Source organism: Cladophialophora immunda (genome assembly GCF_000835495.1).
Source record: "Cladophialophora immunda strain CBS 83496 unplaced genomic scaffold supercont1.2, whole genome shotgun sequence".
NCBI classification, from domain to species: domain Eukaryota; kingdom Fungi; phylum Ascomycota; class Eurotiomycetes; order Chaetothyriales; family Herpotrichiellaceae; genus Cladophialophora; species Cladophialophora immunda.
This window is the reverse complement of record NW_015622542.1, coordinates 5,988,109-6,005,555: the sequence shown is the minus strand read 5'-3', so window position 1 is coordinate 6,005,555 and position 17,447 is coordinate 5,988,109. Positions and strand designations below refer to the sequence as shown.

General features: G+C 53.4%; 3 protein-coding genes across 5 annotated transcripts; 2 read left to right on the top strand and 1 right to left on the bottom strand.

Annotated features, from left to right (window-relative positions):
- Window positions 1-7,517: 7,517 nt before the first annotated feature.
- On the top strand, window positions 7,518-11,300 carry PV07_04269. 2 transcript variants are annotated; one of them, XM_016391057.1, is made up of 3 exons: window positions 7,518-10,225; window positions 10,279-10,466; window positions 10,517-11,300. In XM_016391057.1, the coding sequence occupies exons 1-3, from the start codon at window positions 8,536-8,538 to the stop codon at window positions 10,652-10,654; spliced, it is 2,016 nt and encodes a 671-aa protein (XP_016252959.1). In that variant the 5' UTR covers window positions 7,518-8,535; the 3' UTR covers window positions 10,655-11,300. The 2 variants fall into 2 exon arrangements, with proteins under 2 accessions (XP_016252959.1, XP_016252960.1); XM_016391058.1 differs by having other exon boundaries at window positions 7,518-10,466.
- A 579-nt stretch (window positions 11,301-11,879) lies between these two features.
- Window positions 11,880-15,706, top strand: PV07_04268. Of its 2 annotated transcripts, XM_016391056.1 has the most exons (3): window positions 11,880-12,618; window positions 12,670-14,194; window positions 14,256-15,706. In XM_016391056.1, exons 1-2 carry the CDS (start codon window positions 11,995-11,997, stop codon window positions 13,381-13,383), a joined length of 1,338 nt encoding a protein of 445 aa, XP_016252958.1. In that variant the 5' UTR covers window positions 11,880-11,994; the 3' UTR covers window positions 13,384-14,194; window positions 14,256-15,706. The 2 variants fall into 2 exon arrangements, with proteins under 2 accessions (XP_016252958.1, XP_016252957.1); XM_016391055.1 differs by having other exon boundaries at window positions 12,670-15,706.
- Window positions 14,163-16,594, bottom strand: PV07_04267 (uncharacterized protein; the record flags this gene model as incomplete). The annotated part of the gene is made up of 1 exon (XM_016391054.1): window positions 14,163-16,594. One exon carries the CDS (start codon window positions 16,592-16,594, stop codon window positions 14,483-14,485), a length of 2,112 nt encoding a protein of 703 aa, XP_016252956.1. The 3' UTR covers window positions 14,163-14,482.
- Between the last annotated feature and the right edge of the window lie 853 nt (window positions 16,595-17,447).

Here is a 17,447-nt window from a genome sequence, read left to right as displayed (position 1 = left end):
ACCCGCCGTCGCGCCCAGGGGGGATTCTATCCTGTAATTCATAGCTAACGAGGGCTCAAGAACGGCAAGCCAAGCAGTATTCGTGAGAACAGGATTCAAGAATGCCCGTTCCAGATACCGTAGACGGCCCTACGTCCGTGCGTGTACCGTACGGGGTGTAGTGAGCAGGCGCTGGTCAAAATGCATTGTCCTAGAGAACCCAAACGGCGAGAGCGATGCGTCGAGAGAAAACCGTGACAGAGAGACTGGGAGGGAGGGAGGGAGGGAGGGAGAGAGGGAGAGAGAAAGCTCTAAGAACGAAGGATATATATATATCTAGATTCGAATCTCTCTTGTATTTATTATCTTGTATACTCGTCTATACTTCTACTCGTACCTACCTAGGTACCTACTTATCCAACTAGATACAAGCCTCTTCCGCTGACAGTGCTAGCTAGGGCTGGGGGAGAAAGAATTACCCCCACAAAGTGGAGGACGTGACCTTCGCGTCGAGAGGGGATCAGGGTAGAGGTAGAGCCGTTCAGTGACGATCCAGTCAAAAACACATGTAATCATGTCGTTTGTAGGAAAGAGAGGGAATGCGGCAATGGAAAGAAAGGGGGAGAGGTAAGAGACGGTAGATTGGGCGTGAACACTGAAAATGATCATCTACGAATCGCGCTCTCTTCCAGATAGAAAAATGGAAAAGGAATTTCTGGTCGGGCTACCGTACCTCCCCTTGGAGGACAACCCTCTTCGTCCCCTTTTATTTCTTTTAGGTTCTGTAAATGTCTTTCTTCACACCAAAGTTCGACGCCAGGCTCCCGTGAGGGCCCAGTTCCTATCCACGGCTGTGCAAGCAGGTTGTAGGGTATCGTATTGTCTCTTTTCTCACATATATAGACCCTTGCTGGCTATGAGCCCTTGAGAAAGTCTCAGCAGCGACTGCGTGCGTTGAAAGAAAATGAGGGAAGGACGAAGATGCAGGAGAGGGAAGCCTGGAGGCAATGACGGTCGACCGAGGGGTCTGTTCCCGACGAACGGCGGCTGGCAGAGAGTCCCGTGCAATGGATCCTCTGTCGGCCGTTGCCAAGTTCACCAGGGGCCTGATAACAGGAAATCTGCTGCTGCACCACCTGTAAAACCAAATATGTAGAGAGCAGATCAATCGAATGCTCTCGAATGGGGGTTTTTTTTCTCTCACAGTTGAGCCGGAGTTGGGGCCACCTTGTTGTCAGCGAACGGACGGTTAGTCTTTAGGGCGAATATATAGGTAGAGGAGTGTAAGATCTGGAATCACAGGTCAACCGCCGAGAGCTTTCCTGAAGGAGAGCTCTCGAGGGAGTGACCCTTTCCAGAAGTGGAACGGCAAAAGCATGCGCATATCGATGGCAGATGCAACAGCACGCTGTACATATTCCCCCTCGGGGTTTACCTTTGCAAAACAGCGGCTCCTCTGGAATCCGTCTTCATCAACCCTTGGTGAGCGCTGCATCCAAAGGCAAGCAAATTTGAAGCTGATATGACGACCGAATTGGGTGTTGAGGGGGGGGGGCTGATCTCAGCATCGATTGGAAACATTGTCTTCTCATGGCTACCTGAAAGGCGCAATTAGGAGCATCTGGTCGTCCACCTACAGCTTCAGGAAGTGGGCGTACTGGAGGGCTCGACCCTGCACACCTTTCTGCTGAAGTTGTCACTCTGCTGACATTACATTGTCACTCAGGCTGAAATGGCAAGGTAGCATGTGAAGTCTTGGGTTGCCTCTCCAACACCATCCTAGCACGCCTTTCACGAGGGTTTGTCGACAAAATACAGGGTGATGTCCCCAATGAGGTAAACCATCATCACCTCATCTTCGGGTCACTTCGGAATTTGGGTGCAATGAATAAAACGATCCATCCATTCTTGTGCGCAGAGTCGGGGTGGGCGCAAAGGATGGAGCTGCGAGCCTGAGACACGGAGAACTGGGACGGTGACCGGAATGCAGCTTGACCACGTACGTGGGCTTGCTGCACCTTCGGCCTCAAGTGTATGATGTCGCTCGTGTTCGAGGTCAGCCAATTCAGTGAAGGGCTGAGATTCCTGCTGATTCTGGCTTGGCCACGTGGGCGTCCTCACCGCACAGTTCTGCGATCCACCCACCCACTTGCGAGCGTTTGATTATGGTGACCTCGTCAAGTAGATTCGAGCCCAAAGGCACAAGGGAACATGATTGCACGGTTCTAAACTGTCGGTGAGGGTTCGGCGTCTAATTGGGGTGATAGCGTGTATGTTGGATGCTCGCTTAAACGAGGGCAGAATAAATCGGTCGATCTATAACGTCCGGTTGATGGTCGAGTACACACAGCCGACCACCAGCTGCTTGCTAATGAAAAGAGCTCCTTTGTGGGGGTATAAGGCACCATTGTGGTGTTTGCTGTTTCTTTCTACAACAGCTTCGACATGCACTGTTCAAAGTCGGTGAACGCAATATGACCTCTGGCCCCACAGATCGAAAGTGCGTAGTGACAGTTTGGCGCTCAGACCTTGATGAAGTAGAATTCGACCTCGAAGCAAGGCACGAGAGGAAGAAATGTGAGCATGGTCGGCTCAACTCTTTGCCCAAGTGGTGTCGACCTCCAATGGATTCAGCCAAGTTCTGCGCTTGAGCAAGGCGTACAGTAATTCGAGGGCACGGCTGGAACAGTGAATGGCAAGGCGCACCCGCTAGCATAGGCTCAAAGTTTCAGGCATGCCAACTGTAGAATCATATGTAATCTAACCTATTCTTAGTCTTGTGAGAACCTTCCACGGTTGGTGAACAGCAAGGGAAAGTGTGTTCTACCCCTGTTGTGTGGACGGGAACTGGGCCACCGCACAGATTGGGTTCAAAGGCGTGAAGGCCAACCTGCTGGATCCGTCCTGAGAGGCTCACAACACAGTAAAAGTGCACTTCCTCGAACGTGGGTCGAGAGCTGTGCTCGTGAATGCGAGAAGCCTCTGGCACTACGCGAGGAGTTGAAGGGTACAAGACAAAGTCCCCCCAGTGACTTTCGCTTGTCCCTTGCAGCGTGAGAGTATTGCTCGGGCAGTCTGAGAATCAACAGAAAAGGCAGTTCGAATGAGACTCGTGGCCAATCGTACCATACCGTGCTCATGCCAACCCCGGGGCCGTGTGGCAGCTGGGCTGCAGTGATTGAAAGTTAAAGCTGTGAAACGCAGTGTCCCGCAGAAAAACCTCGTGGCCGCCACAAAATCTGGGTTTAGGGGGCGTCGGCCACGTGGAACAGGTAAGATGCTAGACTGCGTCGATGCAGGTGGGTGTGAGTCTAGGCATGGGTTGAATACCGCGACAATATTGGACGCTTGACACTGGTGACACGACGATCGAATCGGAGTTTTCACCTCCTTTGGAATTGAGAGGCTTGGACTGGCTGGGCATGAGCTCAGAGCATGCAGATATGACGAGTCAGTGCAGAGGTCGAGATCCAGACACGGGAAACGGCAGGACGGCGTGGGTAGGACCACTGCCCAGAGCCCACAGATGCCTCTCCTCGGTGAAACCTGGCCTTCATGACTCGTACAAGCAGTCAGTAACATCAACAACGAGGCGAGGACAAAGTTTGAGAAACCATCAATAGAGCCTCTGGCCCAAGAGTTTTGCGGGAAGCGTAGCCTGTTGTGCCGTGGTTGCATGCCACCACGGCCCGGAGGATGAACTGTGTGGCCACACCATGGGGCGGATTGACCGTCAATACGAGCAGCTTGGCTGCAGGGCCCAGTGTACCACTTGTGCAGAGATCGTGCAGGCAAGTTCCCATGCCAGTTAGAGGATGGCAAATGGTCCTCTGTGCTAATAGTGATAATTTTTTCTCATGTTTCCTTGATTTTCTTTGCCCAGTCTGCGTGTCCCCATTGCAAGTCCACCGGATGGGGTCGGAAGCTTAGCGGGTGCGGAGTTTGGTCGTCTCGTATGGAAGCTTGCGACATCGTTGCAACCAGAGTTGAGAGGAGGTACTTGAGCGCGTGGAGCCCAAGATAGATGGAGGTTGGACAATCAAAGTCTCACGAGTGATGAGGATGGACACGAGGTGCCGAGAAGCCGCCGAAGGTTCTAGCCGTGCGAATCTGGTTGGGGGGGTTATATTCGATTGACAGAGGAGTGATGAAATGTTTCCATGGCTGCTTCTGGATTGCCTCGCAGGCGACTGAAAGGGGAAAATGGAATCATGGCGGAGGGACGAATGGGAGTTGAGACGCAACAGGCGGTCTCTACAGGCGCAAAGAGGAGTCTTGATCAAGCAAGGTGCGAGGCGGACTTGACCGCTAGGCTGTCCACCGGCGTGGTTTGAAGGTCCAGCTCATTTCTGCTTCCAAGACTGGTCGATACACAGGGAAAAAATTGGGGAAGCAAAATCGAAACAAGGTGCAAGAGGCGACGTGGAGAAATTCGCCCTCGCTAGCCATGATGAGTTAAAGTGCTAGTGAATTGATGGACGGAGATGGATGGAGATGGGTGGATGGATGGCATGGGATGACAACAGAATCTGCACCTTTCTCTCGACACCCACGATAAATGTCCGCCCCCCTTCACCCCCCCCTTTTTGAACTGACAGGGTAACTATCTTCAGCCCTGCTGATTGACAGGGTGTTCCCAGTGTGTCCACAGGTCATGGATGTTGGATAAGATGCTCCGTCAAGTGCGTCGCCTGGCACGTAAGGGTGGATCGTTTTCAAATTAAACTGCTTCGATTGTGGAACCTGGAATGTTTCTCGAAGCCTGGAAGACGGTGGTTGTCAGCCACGAACCTCGAACGCCGGGGTGGACCATGGGCATGGGTTTGATTGTTCCAAGGACCAAGGCTGCGATTTGCGGCCCCCCCAGCCAGCGACTCCAGTGAATCCAGTTAAAGCAGTTCAACCAGGCTAGAGCCAGGCACCCCCACCCCCTGGCACCCACACCTGAAGAGGAAGCCCTTGACACTTTTCCACGTGGCCTCCCTGGGCCAGGCTCTTAGGCTAGTCAAAGCACCACCCACCGGTGCCGGTGCTTCCCTCAGCTGCACAGCCTAGTACTCTCGCGACGTAGCCTCAGGGCTCTTTTCTTCACGCCAGCACTCGAAGCTTGTTGCTCGCCTAGGCCTAAGCTCCTTCGAACCTAGACCCTAAATGATCGAGTGCCAGGGTGCCATTGGTTTGAGGTGCAAATCCCCTCTCTTAGTTCGTTTCATCTCAAGCCTGACGATCACCATCCTCGAACATGACGGATGAAGTTTGAACACTTGAGGCGGAGTTACACTTTACGTGACCGAAGGACTGGCCATGCCACGTCTTCTGCCTTGCTCCTTCGTCGCCCCCCCCCAAGACCGGTGTAGCCAATAACCATTGGTCAAGGTTTAACCTCGCCGCAAAGTCTGCGGCACGACAGCCCGTGATTGAGGTTGCAGAACCCTCTGCTCTTGGCGCCTTTGATTGTACGTACAAGGCCGAGGGCTTTGAGGAACTGCTCGTCCAAGATGAATGAACCATTTCTGGTCGTTCCACCGGCCGGCACGAGCGTATCAAGCGGCAGTCTCTCGATATGCGCAGCCTGGGCACCGGAAAGTGGCCGGTAGCCTTCTCGAATCTCAACCTTCTTTGCCTATCCCCTTTACGGGACCCTTGTCCTTCTGCTACCCCTGCATTCCAACCCCTCGAGTCGGGGGGTGGCCTACGAAGCTTGATGTTGGAGAGGAGAGGGGCCCTTTGCACGGCGCCCCGGCACAGAAGCTTTGTCGTACCAAATCAGAGCCACAAGATGGAGTGATATCGCAGGATCAAAGGCTATCCATATCTTGATGGTGGTGGTACTCCGGAACACCCTGAGTGGCGCCCCCAGATAGTAACGGTCAATGGCTTCTTGTGACTGACTACTCGCAAGGGAGGTCGACCTTCTGGAGGCCTTGAATCTCCAAACTTGTCCGGGCATCCGAAACCACCAATGTTTCCTCCCCTGACAACGAGATAACGTGTGCTCGTACGGCTCTCGCTTGGCCGGGAAAACCATCGTGCATCCAACCCGCACAGGCATCGAAAATCCTGAGCAGCACTGCAAAGCTCCGAGGAAGTCAGCTTGCTTCTCGGAATGCGAAGGATGTCATGCCTAGTTCCTTTGCCACAAGTCAAACCAATAACGAGTCGACATGCTCTTAATCTCCGGAAAACGTGATCATCCCGACCATGCACACGCTGTTTCCCTTCCAGTCTGTGGGGGTCGTTTGTGGTGTTAGTTACAGTACGGATGATGATCGTTTACTCTTTGAAGAGCAGGATCCGCTTCTAATATTTCGCCAAAGTATCAATCAGTGGGCTGCAAATCCACAGTGAATGGTGTGAAGTGTCACCTGGCACCAAGATGCTCTTGTCAGTGCCATCTTGATATACGGAGTACTCTGTGTTCTGTTACCTCGAGGTGGGTTGTGGACGGGGTTGTTGAACGAGAGGTCACCACTGATCGTGGAATTGCGGTGGACCTTTGGTTAGCTACAGCCGTATCTTTCCGAGTGCTTCAGCTGTCCTAGTCGTACACCTTACCATTCTATCGGTCATAGGAATCCGCAAGAAAGCCTTGTTTGGGTTGATCCGTCTCACATCCGGTCTTGAGTCAGTAATTGTGTGTAACAGTGGATGTCTTCACAAGATGCACAGCTTCTTGTCTACTCCGCTTGAAGGGATGGACGAATTTGCGCCATCATGGCGTCTTGTATTGTGGAAGTTGGTCTACCCGCAACCGGGAAAGCGGCCGGAATGAATGCAGCCTGTGAATGGATCAGGCAGCAGACGAAAGAGGACCATGTGCGCATGATTACTTGTCTGCACCGCCTTTTGGGGGGGGGGGAGGGGGGGTGGTCAGTGGTTCTGGAAATATTTCCCAAAACATCCGTCTCGACTGATGGTGAAAGTGGGCGGTATGGAGTAGTGAGTGGTGAGGCTCTGACAAAGTATCATTGTTGCGGTCCAATTTTCGCTGCTGGGCAATCTGGGTGGGTGACGTTAAGGCCCCAGAAAATAAAGTGGACGATGAAAGTGCTTTGACTACCTCCAAGGAAGGGGGCACGCTGCGAAGAGATTTGCTGGTTAGGGAAGATACCAAAAAGACTGACAACCAGCAGGCGGTTAGGCGGCCAGGCATTAGAGAAGAAGATGCTTTTGGAGGAGGGGGTGTCCCAGTAGAGTGCGCAGCAGTACCTACAGTACCTAGGTAACAGTGAGCTGTCACCAACCATCACACTTCTTCCCGCTGCACACCGACTTGGGGACCGACTGTAGGTGCCCAAGTATTTGTACCAAGTATCTGCTGCCTGGTGTCAGGGATGGCCCGGCGCCCGCTGTCAATAATGCCCGCCGTGCCCGTGGAGCTCCCGGCTATATGCATGCCTGGCCCCCCTTTCGTCTGGGTGATGCCCGCTGAGGATTATGCTGATTCTTACTGGTACTTGCCCGGAGCCACGTTGTTGGGATGCAGAATATGCTTAGCATTCAGCCATGTCCAAATAATCACACACCGTCAGTCAGTCACGGTTGTCAAGGTCCAAGTCTTCACCTCCTCTTACTGTCCTTCGTACATCTTCATCTTCAATCCTATCCAACCATCTTCTCTGTCCTCCACTGTGAATCAATCTACCTTCTTGAATAAGAATTCAGTCTTAGCATAGTCCACGTCCATCGTATCGCCCCCCCCAGCCAAATACGATCTCCGGCAGATCGCCTTTTACGTTACTTTTACCAAACGCAAACAAGGAGAAGGAGAAGGGGAAAGACAGAGAGGGAAAAAAAAAGAGAAACCCTCCGCGCCTCCATCATTCTCGCCACCTCATCAAATTCGGACTCCTGTTGTACAGCTCTCCATCTCTCATCTCAGATTTGACCCAGCCCTGGTTCAGACAATACTCAGACAAGCTGCCCTACCACCAGCGATACTTGTTTCGATCGTGGCTCCATCGTCGCTCGTTACGAGGGGAGTTGAGCACTAGCTTTCCCCCTTTGGAGGGCCATTGAGGCAATCCTTGAGACCAACAGGCTGTCGAAGATCACTTCCAGTTGCACGTCTTCGAAAGGTGTCCGGCGTTTTCGCCAAATCGTGCGCCTAACTCGATCTGCCCTCCTTCGCCCTGTCAGCACGCTCCTGGCGGGCCTCGCTCAGCACACACTTACGGAGGACACAAGACACTCTGGGTAGTGGGCGACGGGGTCGTAAGTGGCCCGGAGCGAACTCTTCTCGAATAATTACATCCTTACCCACTCTCAACCCTGGTGACCCTGCCCTCCCACTACCCCCCCTGCCAGGGCCACCGAGCCCAGGACCTTGCTTAGCCTGCGGCTTAAGTGGCTCCACTATCCTCGTGGTCTCGTGGTGAGCAATCCCGGCTCTTCGTGGGTCGTGGGTTGCGCCCCGTTGGTGTTTCTGCCACACTACTACGTCGACCGCCAGTCCTGCTCCTCTGGCCCTCTGAAATCGCCCAGTACGAGGGCGATGCTGTGCGGAACCTGTCCAAATCCTGAGCATCTTTACCCGCATGATTTCCAGTCTTCTCCATGCCCGAGCCAACGGATGTGTCAGTGAACGACTCTATGACTTCGGCGCCTGTTCCAAATTTACCTGCCCAAGTCGTTTCGCCTGATATCGCCCACGATTCCTCTTCCGCCTCGACTACTTCGCCTCGTACCGACTCTACTCGCCCACCGCATCACCACCACACCAGTTCAACCAGCCTCAACCAAAGCAAGAGTCGACGGTCGCTGGCATCTTTGGCACGCGAGAAGACATCTAACGCCTTCGCAAACCTGGCCTCCCTGGGCACAAGTTCCACACCAAGTCTGCGCTCGGCAACCTCGTCAGGAAGTCTTTCCAAACAGCCTGCCGCTTCCAGCGTCCCACGACCAAGTCTTCCGCGCTCACCAACGTCGCCAGAATTGCTGGTGGCGGCACAGTCGCGGAGAACGAGCGGAGTTCCCCTTCCAGTCCAAGAATCGAGAAACAGCACGACGGTCCCATCAATGCCGAACCAGGACAGGAAAGATGGGAAAATGCACCAGACGTCTTCCAAGATATTGCGCATGACCGACGATGAGCGACCCTTTACCCGGGACTTTCAAGACTTATTCGCCACCCTCATTACCAGCCTGCCACTCACCCCTCACCGGGTCAGGTTCTCGAGGGTCGAAGAGACGTTCTTGTCAGAAGAGGCCATCACCAATCTCGGCTCTCTGAAATTCTCTCAATCCAATCGCATACCTGACCCGAAGAACCCATCAAGATGGGTCGTCACAACAACGACGACAACCTTTTCCATGGCCAAGGAAATGGCTCGCTCGGTGTGCCAGCGGTTTGTGGATGCGCGGCTGATCGAATCTGCCGAATCCAAAGGGAACAACGTCTTTGTGACCAAGGGTGGCGTGTGGCAACTGACACCCAAAGGCTCTGCCACTCTACATAGGTTCTGCAGTCGGAATGGAATCAATGCCCGGCATATCGAGCCTATACTACGGCGAAACCAGATGCAGATGGTATCTCTGGAAAGGGACCCGGCCACCGACAAGCTTGTACAGGACAGGCCGACGATTGAGATCATATTCCGCAGATTCATGGGTTCAGAGGGTCCTAACCTGAAGAGTTCAACATCCTTGTCAGACTCTGATTCCGTGTCTGAGTATGCTTCGGGACTTGTGGGTGTCAAGATGGCCAAGGAACGAAGAGTGTTGGACAAACTGGTGAATAACAGCTTCACTGGCAAAGCAGCATCCGACTGGTTACTCGATTGTTGCACGACTATTGATCGCAGGGAAACCTACGAGATGGCGGAACTGTTTGTGAAGTGGCAGTTGATGGCTCCGGTCGTGGAAGACCGAGCATATATCCGCTTGAACCCGATGGCCACGTACTTCCAACCCACCAAGTATGCGATCTACACGATTACAGAGAGGGGACAACGGGTCTGCGGCTGGCTTGCACGGCCCGCGAGCATTGACAGTGAAGATAGCCGGGATACGAAAGATCACAAAAGCCGACTTGCTAGGGACTCCAATGTCAGCCGATTGAACGTGATCCTGCAAGATGCCGCCCTGCGGCTGCTCTTCAAAGAGTTTCTTAGGCAGTCACTCTGCGAGGAGAATTTGCAATTCTATTTCGACGTGTCGGACTTCACCAGCAATTATCGAAGTCTCGAGAAGTCTGGAAAGCTGGACCGTCCTGAGGCTGTCAGGGAGACCCTTGCTGCTGCATATGGTAAGTTGGTCGAGGCTGCTTACTCCCCAATCTTCCCTGGCTGATCGGTCTAGGTCTCTACAACTCATTTCTTGCTTCCGGGGCACCATCCGAGCTCAACATCGACCATTCGCTACGGAACCGTCTCGACTCGCGAATGATCCGCACCAATACTGATGATGAGTCTATGCGTGAGAGTCTCGACGAAGTGGTCGACCTATTTGAGCTTGCCCAGAGCGCCGTCTTCAAACTGATGGCTAGCGTGAGTTTATCGCACTCATTGAACGAACAGACCTTAACTTGATGTCGCAGGATTCTGTACCCAAATTCCTCCGAGATCCCAGGCACGCCGCGGTCCTTCGAGATCACGAAATCGACTTGATCGGCTCGAACCGTGCAATGTCACCCGCACCCGACCGGACCGTCAGTCGGTCGAATACTCGATCATAACCTTTCTCCTTCCATGAATCTTTATCGACGCCGACTTCGAAACAGGCCCGTCCGAGAGGTCCACGCTGATTTCAGCGACATCATTTTTCAAAACCACATTCTAATGTGATGAATATACGAATTTAGAATCTGTGGTACGGATTCGTTGTACAAAAACGTCATTACCTCATTGCGGGCGAAGCTGGGGTGACCTTGCACGAGCATGTCCATGAGTCTCGCGATTTGTCTTGTTGCGAGAATAGAATGATTCTTATTTCGGCAGTGTACTGCCACATCTGTTGCATACAATCATGTACAGGTCCTGCATAGCGTGGTCGAAGGGGTGGCTGTGTGTTCTTTTTCTTACAACCGGGCATAGCTTCAGGGGCGTGAGCACTCCATTCTGCATTTGCATTGGAAAGATACCCCTGCGGAGGACGCAAATAAAGTGTGGATAGGGAGGAGAGACGAGACATCGATGGGATCGAGGTTATCGAAGACAGTGAATGGCTGAGCAATGCGGAGGAGGAGGCTCGACACCTTGGTCGCTGGGTGCTTAAAGGCGTGGCTGTGGATAGCTGTGTTGGAAACCACCAGGAGATGGACTGATCTTTCAAGATATTGCAGAATATGAACGTCTGTCCAACCACCTTCAGTTATTCTCGTGATCAACCAGAGGCTGGTTTTCGGTCTACGTTACTGTTTGCTCGAGAAGTGCTGGAGAGTAAAAGTGACTGCGCTTCCCACCAACAGTGCACGCGTACACCCGTACATCCCTTCTACGCCGTACACCCTTTCCAGACGAGAACCCCATACAGAGTGCAAACGCGATGCCAACGCCTTAATTTCGTGGCCCCCCTGCCCCGACACTCCCCCTGAAATGGAAATTTTCCAGAAGGGAGATTCGAAGAGGGAAGCGAGATGACCGAGTTCGAAGGCCCCCATATTCCGGCATTTCAACGTCCATTCAATGACACGCTGACCGGCCAAGGTGCATGACCCATGTAACATGAGTCGGAGAACGTATTGTTAGCAACCATTTGACCACAAATAAAGCAGGAGTTTGGCAGCTCCGATGGAGGTGGCTTGCGTCGTGCATGTGCATGCGTAGCACTCAGGCTGAAGGCCGTGGAAAAGGGGGGCGAGGCGCGGTGTCGGGCACTCCGGAGAAATAATAATCCGTTCCCCACCGGGCTGGTGAGGCATACGAGGTACGGTAACCACTCTCGGAAATAATCAAGTGTGAATTGAGTGACAGGCCTGGTCCTGCATGCAATCCTTCACGACAACATCAGTCGCGCACGGCGATGCCGTATCGACCTAGACAAAACAAACTACCCCTGTCGATCTAGCTGAAAGAGATGGCGTCCACAGATGCGCTGCAGCTGCTCAGATCCTCGATTGCGGCCTCTAAAGCCCCAGTCCTCACCAAGACCTCAGAACCTGCCAGCGCCGAAGCAAATCAAACAGAATCGTTGGTCGAGGCGACGCACCTCTACTTTACACACCCTGTCCCACAATGTCTCGCCTTAGATACGAAGACGCGATTCACGTCGCAGAATCCCGACACCGATCAGGTTGATCTGCGTAGCATCTTCTTTGCCTGGCAACAGAAGGATGTGCCTGTGCCGGAGTACATTGCCCGCGCCGCAGAGCTCGACAACCAATTACCTGAAGGCCACAAAGTGCGAAACCTCATTTTCGTCGAGCGTTTGGACTTGATCACCTGGCTTGAAGGCGCGTCGGAAGAGTCGGAGTACATCAAGCCTATTGAGGGCGCAGCTGCCCTGGGAGATGCGGTCAACAGGGCTGCGGATGTCGCTGGCGGTGCGGCGGTGCCTACAGTCAGTGGCTCAGGAGTCGGCGTCACGCAGTCTGCTGGTGGAAGACCCGTTAAGGTGATCGATGCCAGGCTGCAGGCAATCTACAACGGTGAACGACGGATGGGCGATCACAATACAGTGTTGCGAGGGATCAAGCCTACTGTAAGAGACTTGTTTTCAGCGTGCCAGCTCGCCCTACTAACTGTTTGACAGGACTTCTCACACGTGCGCAAACACGCAGAAACCTTCCTGGGACGACGAAAAGGTGTCCCTTCATCATCTGCACGACCTGGGGGTCTTCCAGCGAAGCCAGCCCAACTCGCCGCTCGGCCTGCTGCAAACTCGTCCAAACCACTTGCCTCAGCCGTGTCCTCGAAACGATCCGACCCGATCATCCTCCTTTCTCCGTCAGCATCATCTTTGCTCCGCATGTCCAACATCAAAACCTTTTTGGATACTGGCCTTTATGTACCGCCAGATCATCCCACACTATCAACCCAAACCACAGCCAACCTCCTACACATCACCCGCACAATGCATTCTCTCGGTGAAAAACCATACCGTTTCATTCTAGTCGACTCCCCTGAGCACTTCAAGCCCGACTACTGGTCCCGGGTCGTTGCTGTTTTTACGACCGGTCAGATTTGGCAGTTCCGAGGCTACAAGTGGCGGGAGCCGCAGGAGTTATTTGGCCACGTCCTTGGTATTTATGTTGGGGAGAAGGGCTTACCCATCCCAGCCGAGGTCAAAGGGTGGGGATCCAGCGTCAAAACGTTTGCTGTCGAGAGGTGGGACGAAAGAGCGCACGGGCAAAATGTTGAGCAAGAAACGAGGATGTCGAGACGATGGAGGGATCGAGAGACAGTTGAGGAAGTGTGGAGGTCAATCGAGGGGTACATGAGAGGCAGGGGAGAGTGGAAGCGGTGATTCGCTGAGTGAGGTGCTGTTGGGGGCTTCGACGATCGTTTGATAATCCCTCGGACAGTCCTCGACTTGGCTGAAGCGAAATGCCTCCTTTGCAACAATGTCGGTGGGACATTGTTCCTTGGCGATCATCCATGATGGTGGTCGTCCTGTTGCGCGCACAAGCGGGCATCTGAAAGAAAGACCCCTCGACACGCTACAGCCAAGCGGAAACAAGGGATCGTTCGGACCAGCAAGGACCTAACTTCCCATCGCCCCATGGGGGCATTGTCGTTGAACCAGAAATACTTGCGACGATCTTGAGATCTTGCGCTCTTTCCAGCGCCGTGGGGGCTCTTTGATCATGGGTTATTCCAGGATGAGGAGGCCTTGAATCGAATGCAGTGGGCCTACGCCTACAGTATGGTAATGATCAATTCGTCCAAGAGGTCAAGGTGGTTGGTTCATGAAACACACGATGAGTGCATGAGAGGGAATGAAGTTCCACTATGAGAGCGGCGACGAGGCACGCAGGGACATTGCAGCACAGCGCAAGCACATGTGTGTATTTGGGAAGAGACACGCGAGATTGAGATTGACGCCGATATCACACAGACACACGGCGAGATCGGTGTGGTGTGCTCCCCCTCGTGCTCACAGGCAGTGTGTACAGTACTATCCTGACGCCGTTGCCTCTGATCTAATGCACCTGTTTTTTATTTTTGTTTTTCTCTGCTTGGTCTCACCAAATAACTTTGCTCAAGTCAATTTCCTTTCCTGACCCTCCTTGCTTATTTGACTGTCTTTTCTTGGGAAATGGACAAGAGGGAACAGAGTGAGAGAGAGAGACACACACAAACAAATACACGCTCAAAAGCTGATGACTCGAATTACAGATTATCAAGCGGAGGACACTGTGAGAACGCACTGTGAGAACCGCATGTGATACAAAGTGACCCTGGAGCTCTGGAGCACGCTTGGTTCTGTACCAGATACCAGTGTGTCCTCACTATCTACCATCCTAGTGACGCCGTCCTGTCCTGTGTAAGGATGACCTCTTCTCTACGACGTCGACGCCTCTCCGCATCTACGAAATGCGCTGCGACGGTCTTTATGGAGCCTTTCAAAGTCCCTCCGGAGGTGATTCCAAGTCTGGGTCTGAAGAATCGTACAAAGGGCTCAACGACTCGTGATAATGGTCCTGCTCATCGTCCGGATCATGGTCTTCTGGACAGTAGTCTGGATCGAACAAGCGGCTCAGCTCCTTCCGCTCCTCGAGCGGTAACAAGTCAAAGGCCAGGCGGCCGCGATGCTGGATCTCGAGTTCAAGCTGGTCCAGAAGCTTCAGGCCAATATTCCGAGGCGTCCAGGGCGGAAGGGCCATGGGGAGCCAAACTCCGTGGAAAGACGGTGGAGGTAGCCTGCGCCTGAAGTTCTGCAAGTCTCGGATCGCATAGAACACGGCCCTACATCCCTGGCAGCATCTCCTCGAGAGACCCAGGACCTCACGGCTGGCTCGGAGGCTGGTGATGACTTGCGGCGGGACGGTGATGTTGCGCGACCTGAGGCATTGTGATGTCTTCTCGGGACTAGGGACACCCCAGTTCCAGCCTCTGAAGGCCCCTGGGAGCGTGAGAGCTTGCAGTGTGAGCAGCGTGGTCTCACAGTGCACGGAGCCTTTGAATTCCGCGGCATCCAGATCCGTGTGCCCGTTGTGTTCCAGCCACGCTATCAAAGCTATCCCATGGGTCTTGAAAAGCCACTTCTCTTGCTCCAGCTCTTGTCGAACGTTACTCATGTCGTGAGAACCTCGATCCCAGGGCGCGGACCTGAACTGGATCGTGTGGATTTTGGCCTGAGGCACCAACTGCCTCAACGACTTCGACTTGCGCGTCCGAAAAGGTGCCCACACATGGATATCTCGGGTGGCAGCTTGCTGGGCAACAAGGAGCTCGAGCCACTGGAGACATGCACCGGGCCAGTTCCATTTCATCTTGATTTCCTCCAGAGGTATGACATGCTCCCCCTCTAGATAGGTGCCGGCCATTCCAACCCTGTCCTTTGAGCTCTGGCAAGCGCCATCCCTAAGCTTGCATTCACCGGCTACCCACTTGAGTGTAAGGTGGATCTCTTCTCGAAAGCGGTCGACAAAACGCCAGAGGAGGTGCACGGTGCCCTCTAGAGCACAAATGGCATCACCAAATGCCGCTCTATCAAAAGTCGATTGCCCCCCTTTAGGTTGATATAGCTTAGCACAGTTCAGTGTATCTCTGAGTCTTTTCAAAAGGCTAGATAGAGCTCTGTAAAAGACGCGAGGTGTATCATACTCGATCTTTCCAGACTGTCGGTAGTCGAACCCGCTGACGAGTCTCAGCTTCTTCAAAAGGACCTTGAAATCCGACTTCATAGGCTCGGTGAAACGAGCAACATCGCTAAAACGTTCCTCATGGGCTCGAGGAGATTTCAGATCTCTCACGGCATCAGTGAGTGAGGCTGGCGTTGGTTCGTCTTCGTCGAGGAGACGGATGATCTGGTAAAAGTTTCGAGAAGTCGCCCCGAAGTCGAAGCGCTCCCAGAGCCGGCTCAACCCGACACAGGTGATGAAAAGGCTGAAGTCCTCATAGGACTTACGACGCGCTTCTTTCCCGATCTGCGCCTGCCCATGTTTCAACAACACCAAGGTTAGCTGGAGGGTGAGGGCCGGGGGAACTTCGCCGCCACGTTCCTGTAGAAGGTCGAAAAAGGACGGAAGCGGGTCGTGCACAAAGCCAGGAGGAACTTCGTAGCGCGTAAATCCCACTCTGCATCTCTCCTCTTTGGAAGCGATGGTTCCCTTGGATCCATTCTGGGGTGCGTTGGCAGGCTTGAGACCGCCTTCTCCTTCTTGCCGGTTGTCCACAGAGACAAGATCGTTCAGCGGCCGCTGCGACCCAGCAGCGAAGAGAGCAAGTCCGCTCGCTTTGAAGCGGCCAGGCAATACTGCAATAGCCTCGGAACCCTCCCCGTCGATAGACCGCAAGAAGTTGTTCAGAAGCTTGTGTTGCGAGTCCTGTTGCGCCTGGTCCGGCTCTGAACAGACCTGGCCAAGAAACTCGATAAACTCGTCATCGCTTTCAGCCAGCGGCTGCGTCCAATAGAGGATCTGGGTAAGTGTGCGAATGGTGCGATGCTCCTCCAAGCTCAGGAAATCGAGCTCGAAATCGAGTTCCTGGTCGGACCTTTTGGGTGGTTGCATCGTGCTGATGGTTTCGCAAGGACGTGTGGTTGGCTTAGAGAGTGCAAGGCTGAGAACCCCTTGAGGCACAGGGTTGTGGCGAGGCTGGACAGGTAGGCTACTTTCGATAGATAGAGAGAGATCTCGCTGCGGGTTGAATATTTGTCCTCTTAAACGTAACGTAAACTCGATCATATATGCAGGGCGCAGATATCGTTCTTAAGAGAAGCGACTGGGTATTTGTACCTGAGGAGGACCCTGTCGGGAACCAGGGAATGCCTTCTTGCAGGTCCTCAAGCCCAAAGCTACATCTCAACCATGCTCAACACCTGCGGCGACAAAAGCTCTCGGCCACCGCCGCATCTTGATGGTGAATAGAAGGGAGGTGATGTAATGTGAGATGCAGTTTGTATGCAGTCCCCGCTGGAAGGAGCCTTCCTGGCGCAAGATCCAGCCGGAGAGGAAGAATGCGAAGGACGAAGCCCAATGGCCGGGAAACATGGAGGAGAAGACCTGGGTCAGAAGCCAAACGTTCTGTCCAGAGATTTTGTCAAGGTCAAACGTTGGAAATGACTCTGGTAGCAGCTGCATAGATAGTCTGGGAAGCTGACTTCCGAGGCTGCAAGGGATAGACATTTGCTTGAGGCTTGGAAGAGGTCTGCACTGACATGGCAGCATGTATTTGTCTTGGAAAGAGGAGTTCTCTTGCCTCTACCCATCCAGGAACCCAAATGGCGAGCAGCAGTCGCTTCGTAATGCTATGCCTCTTTCTTACCGGTCATGCCAGATCGGTTCCCATGACAATCTCCAACCGGTTACATGTACACGATTGTGATTTCTTTTCTTCACGCCTTCTCTACCCCAGTTTCCAGTC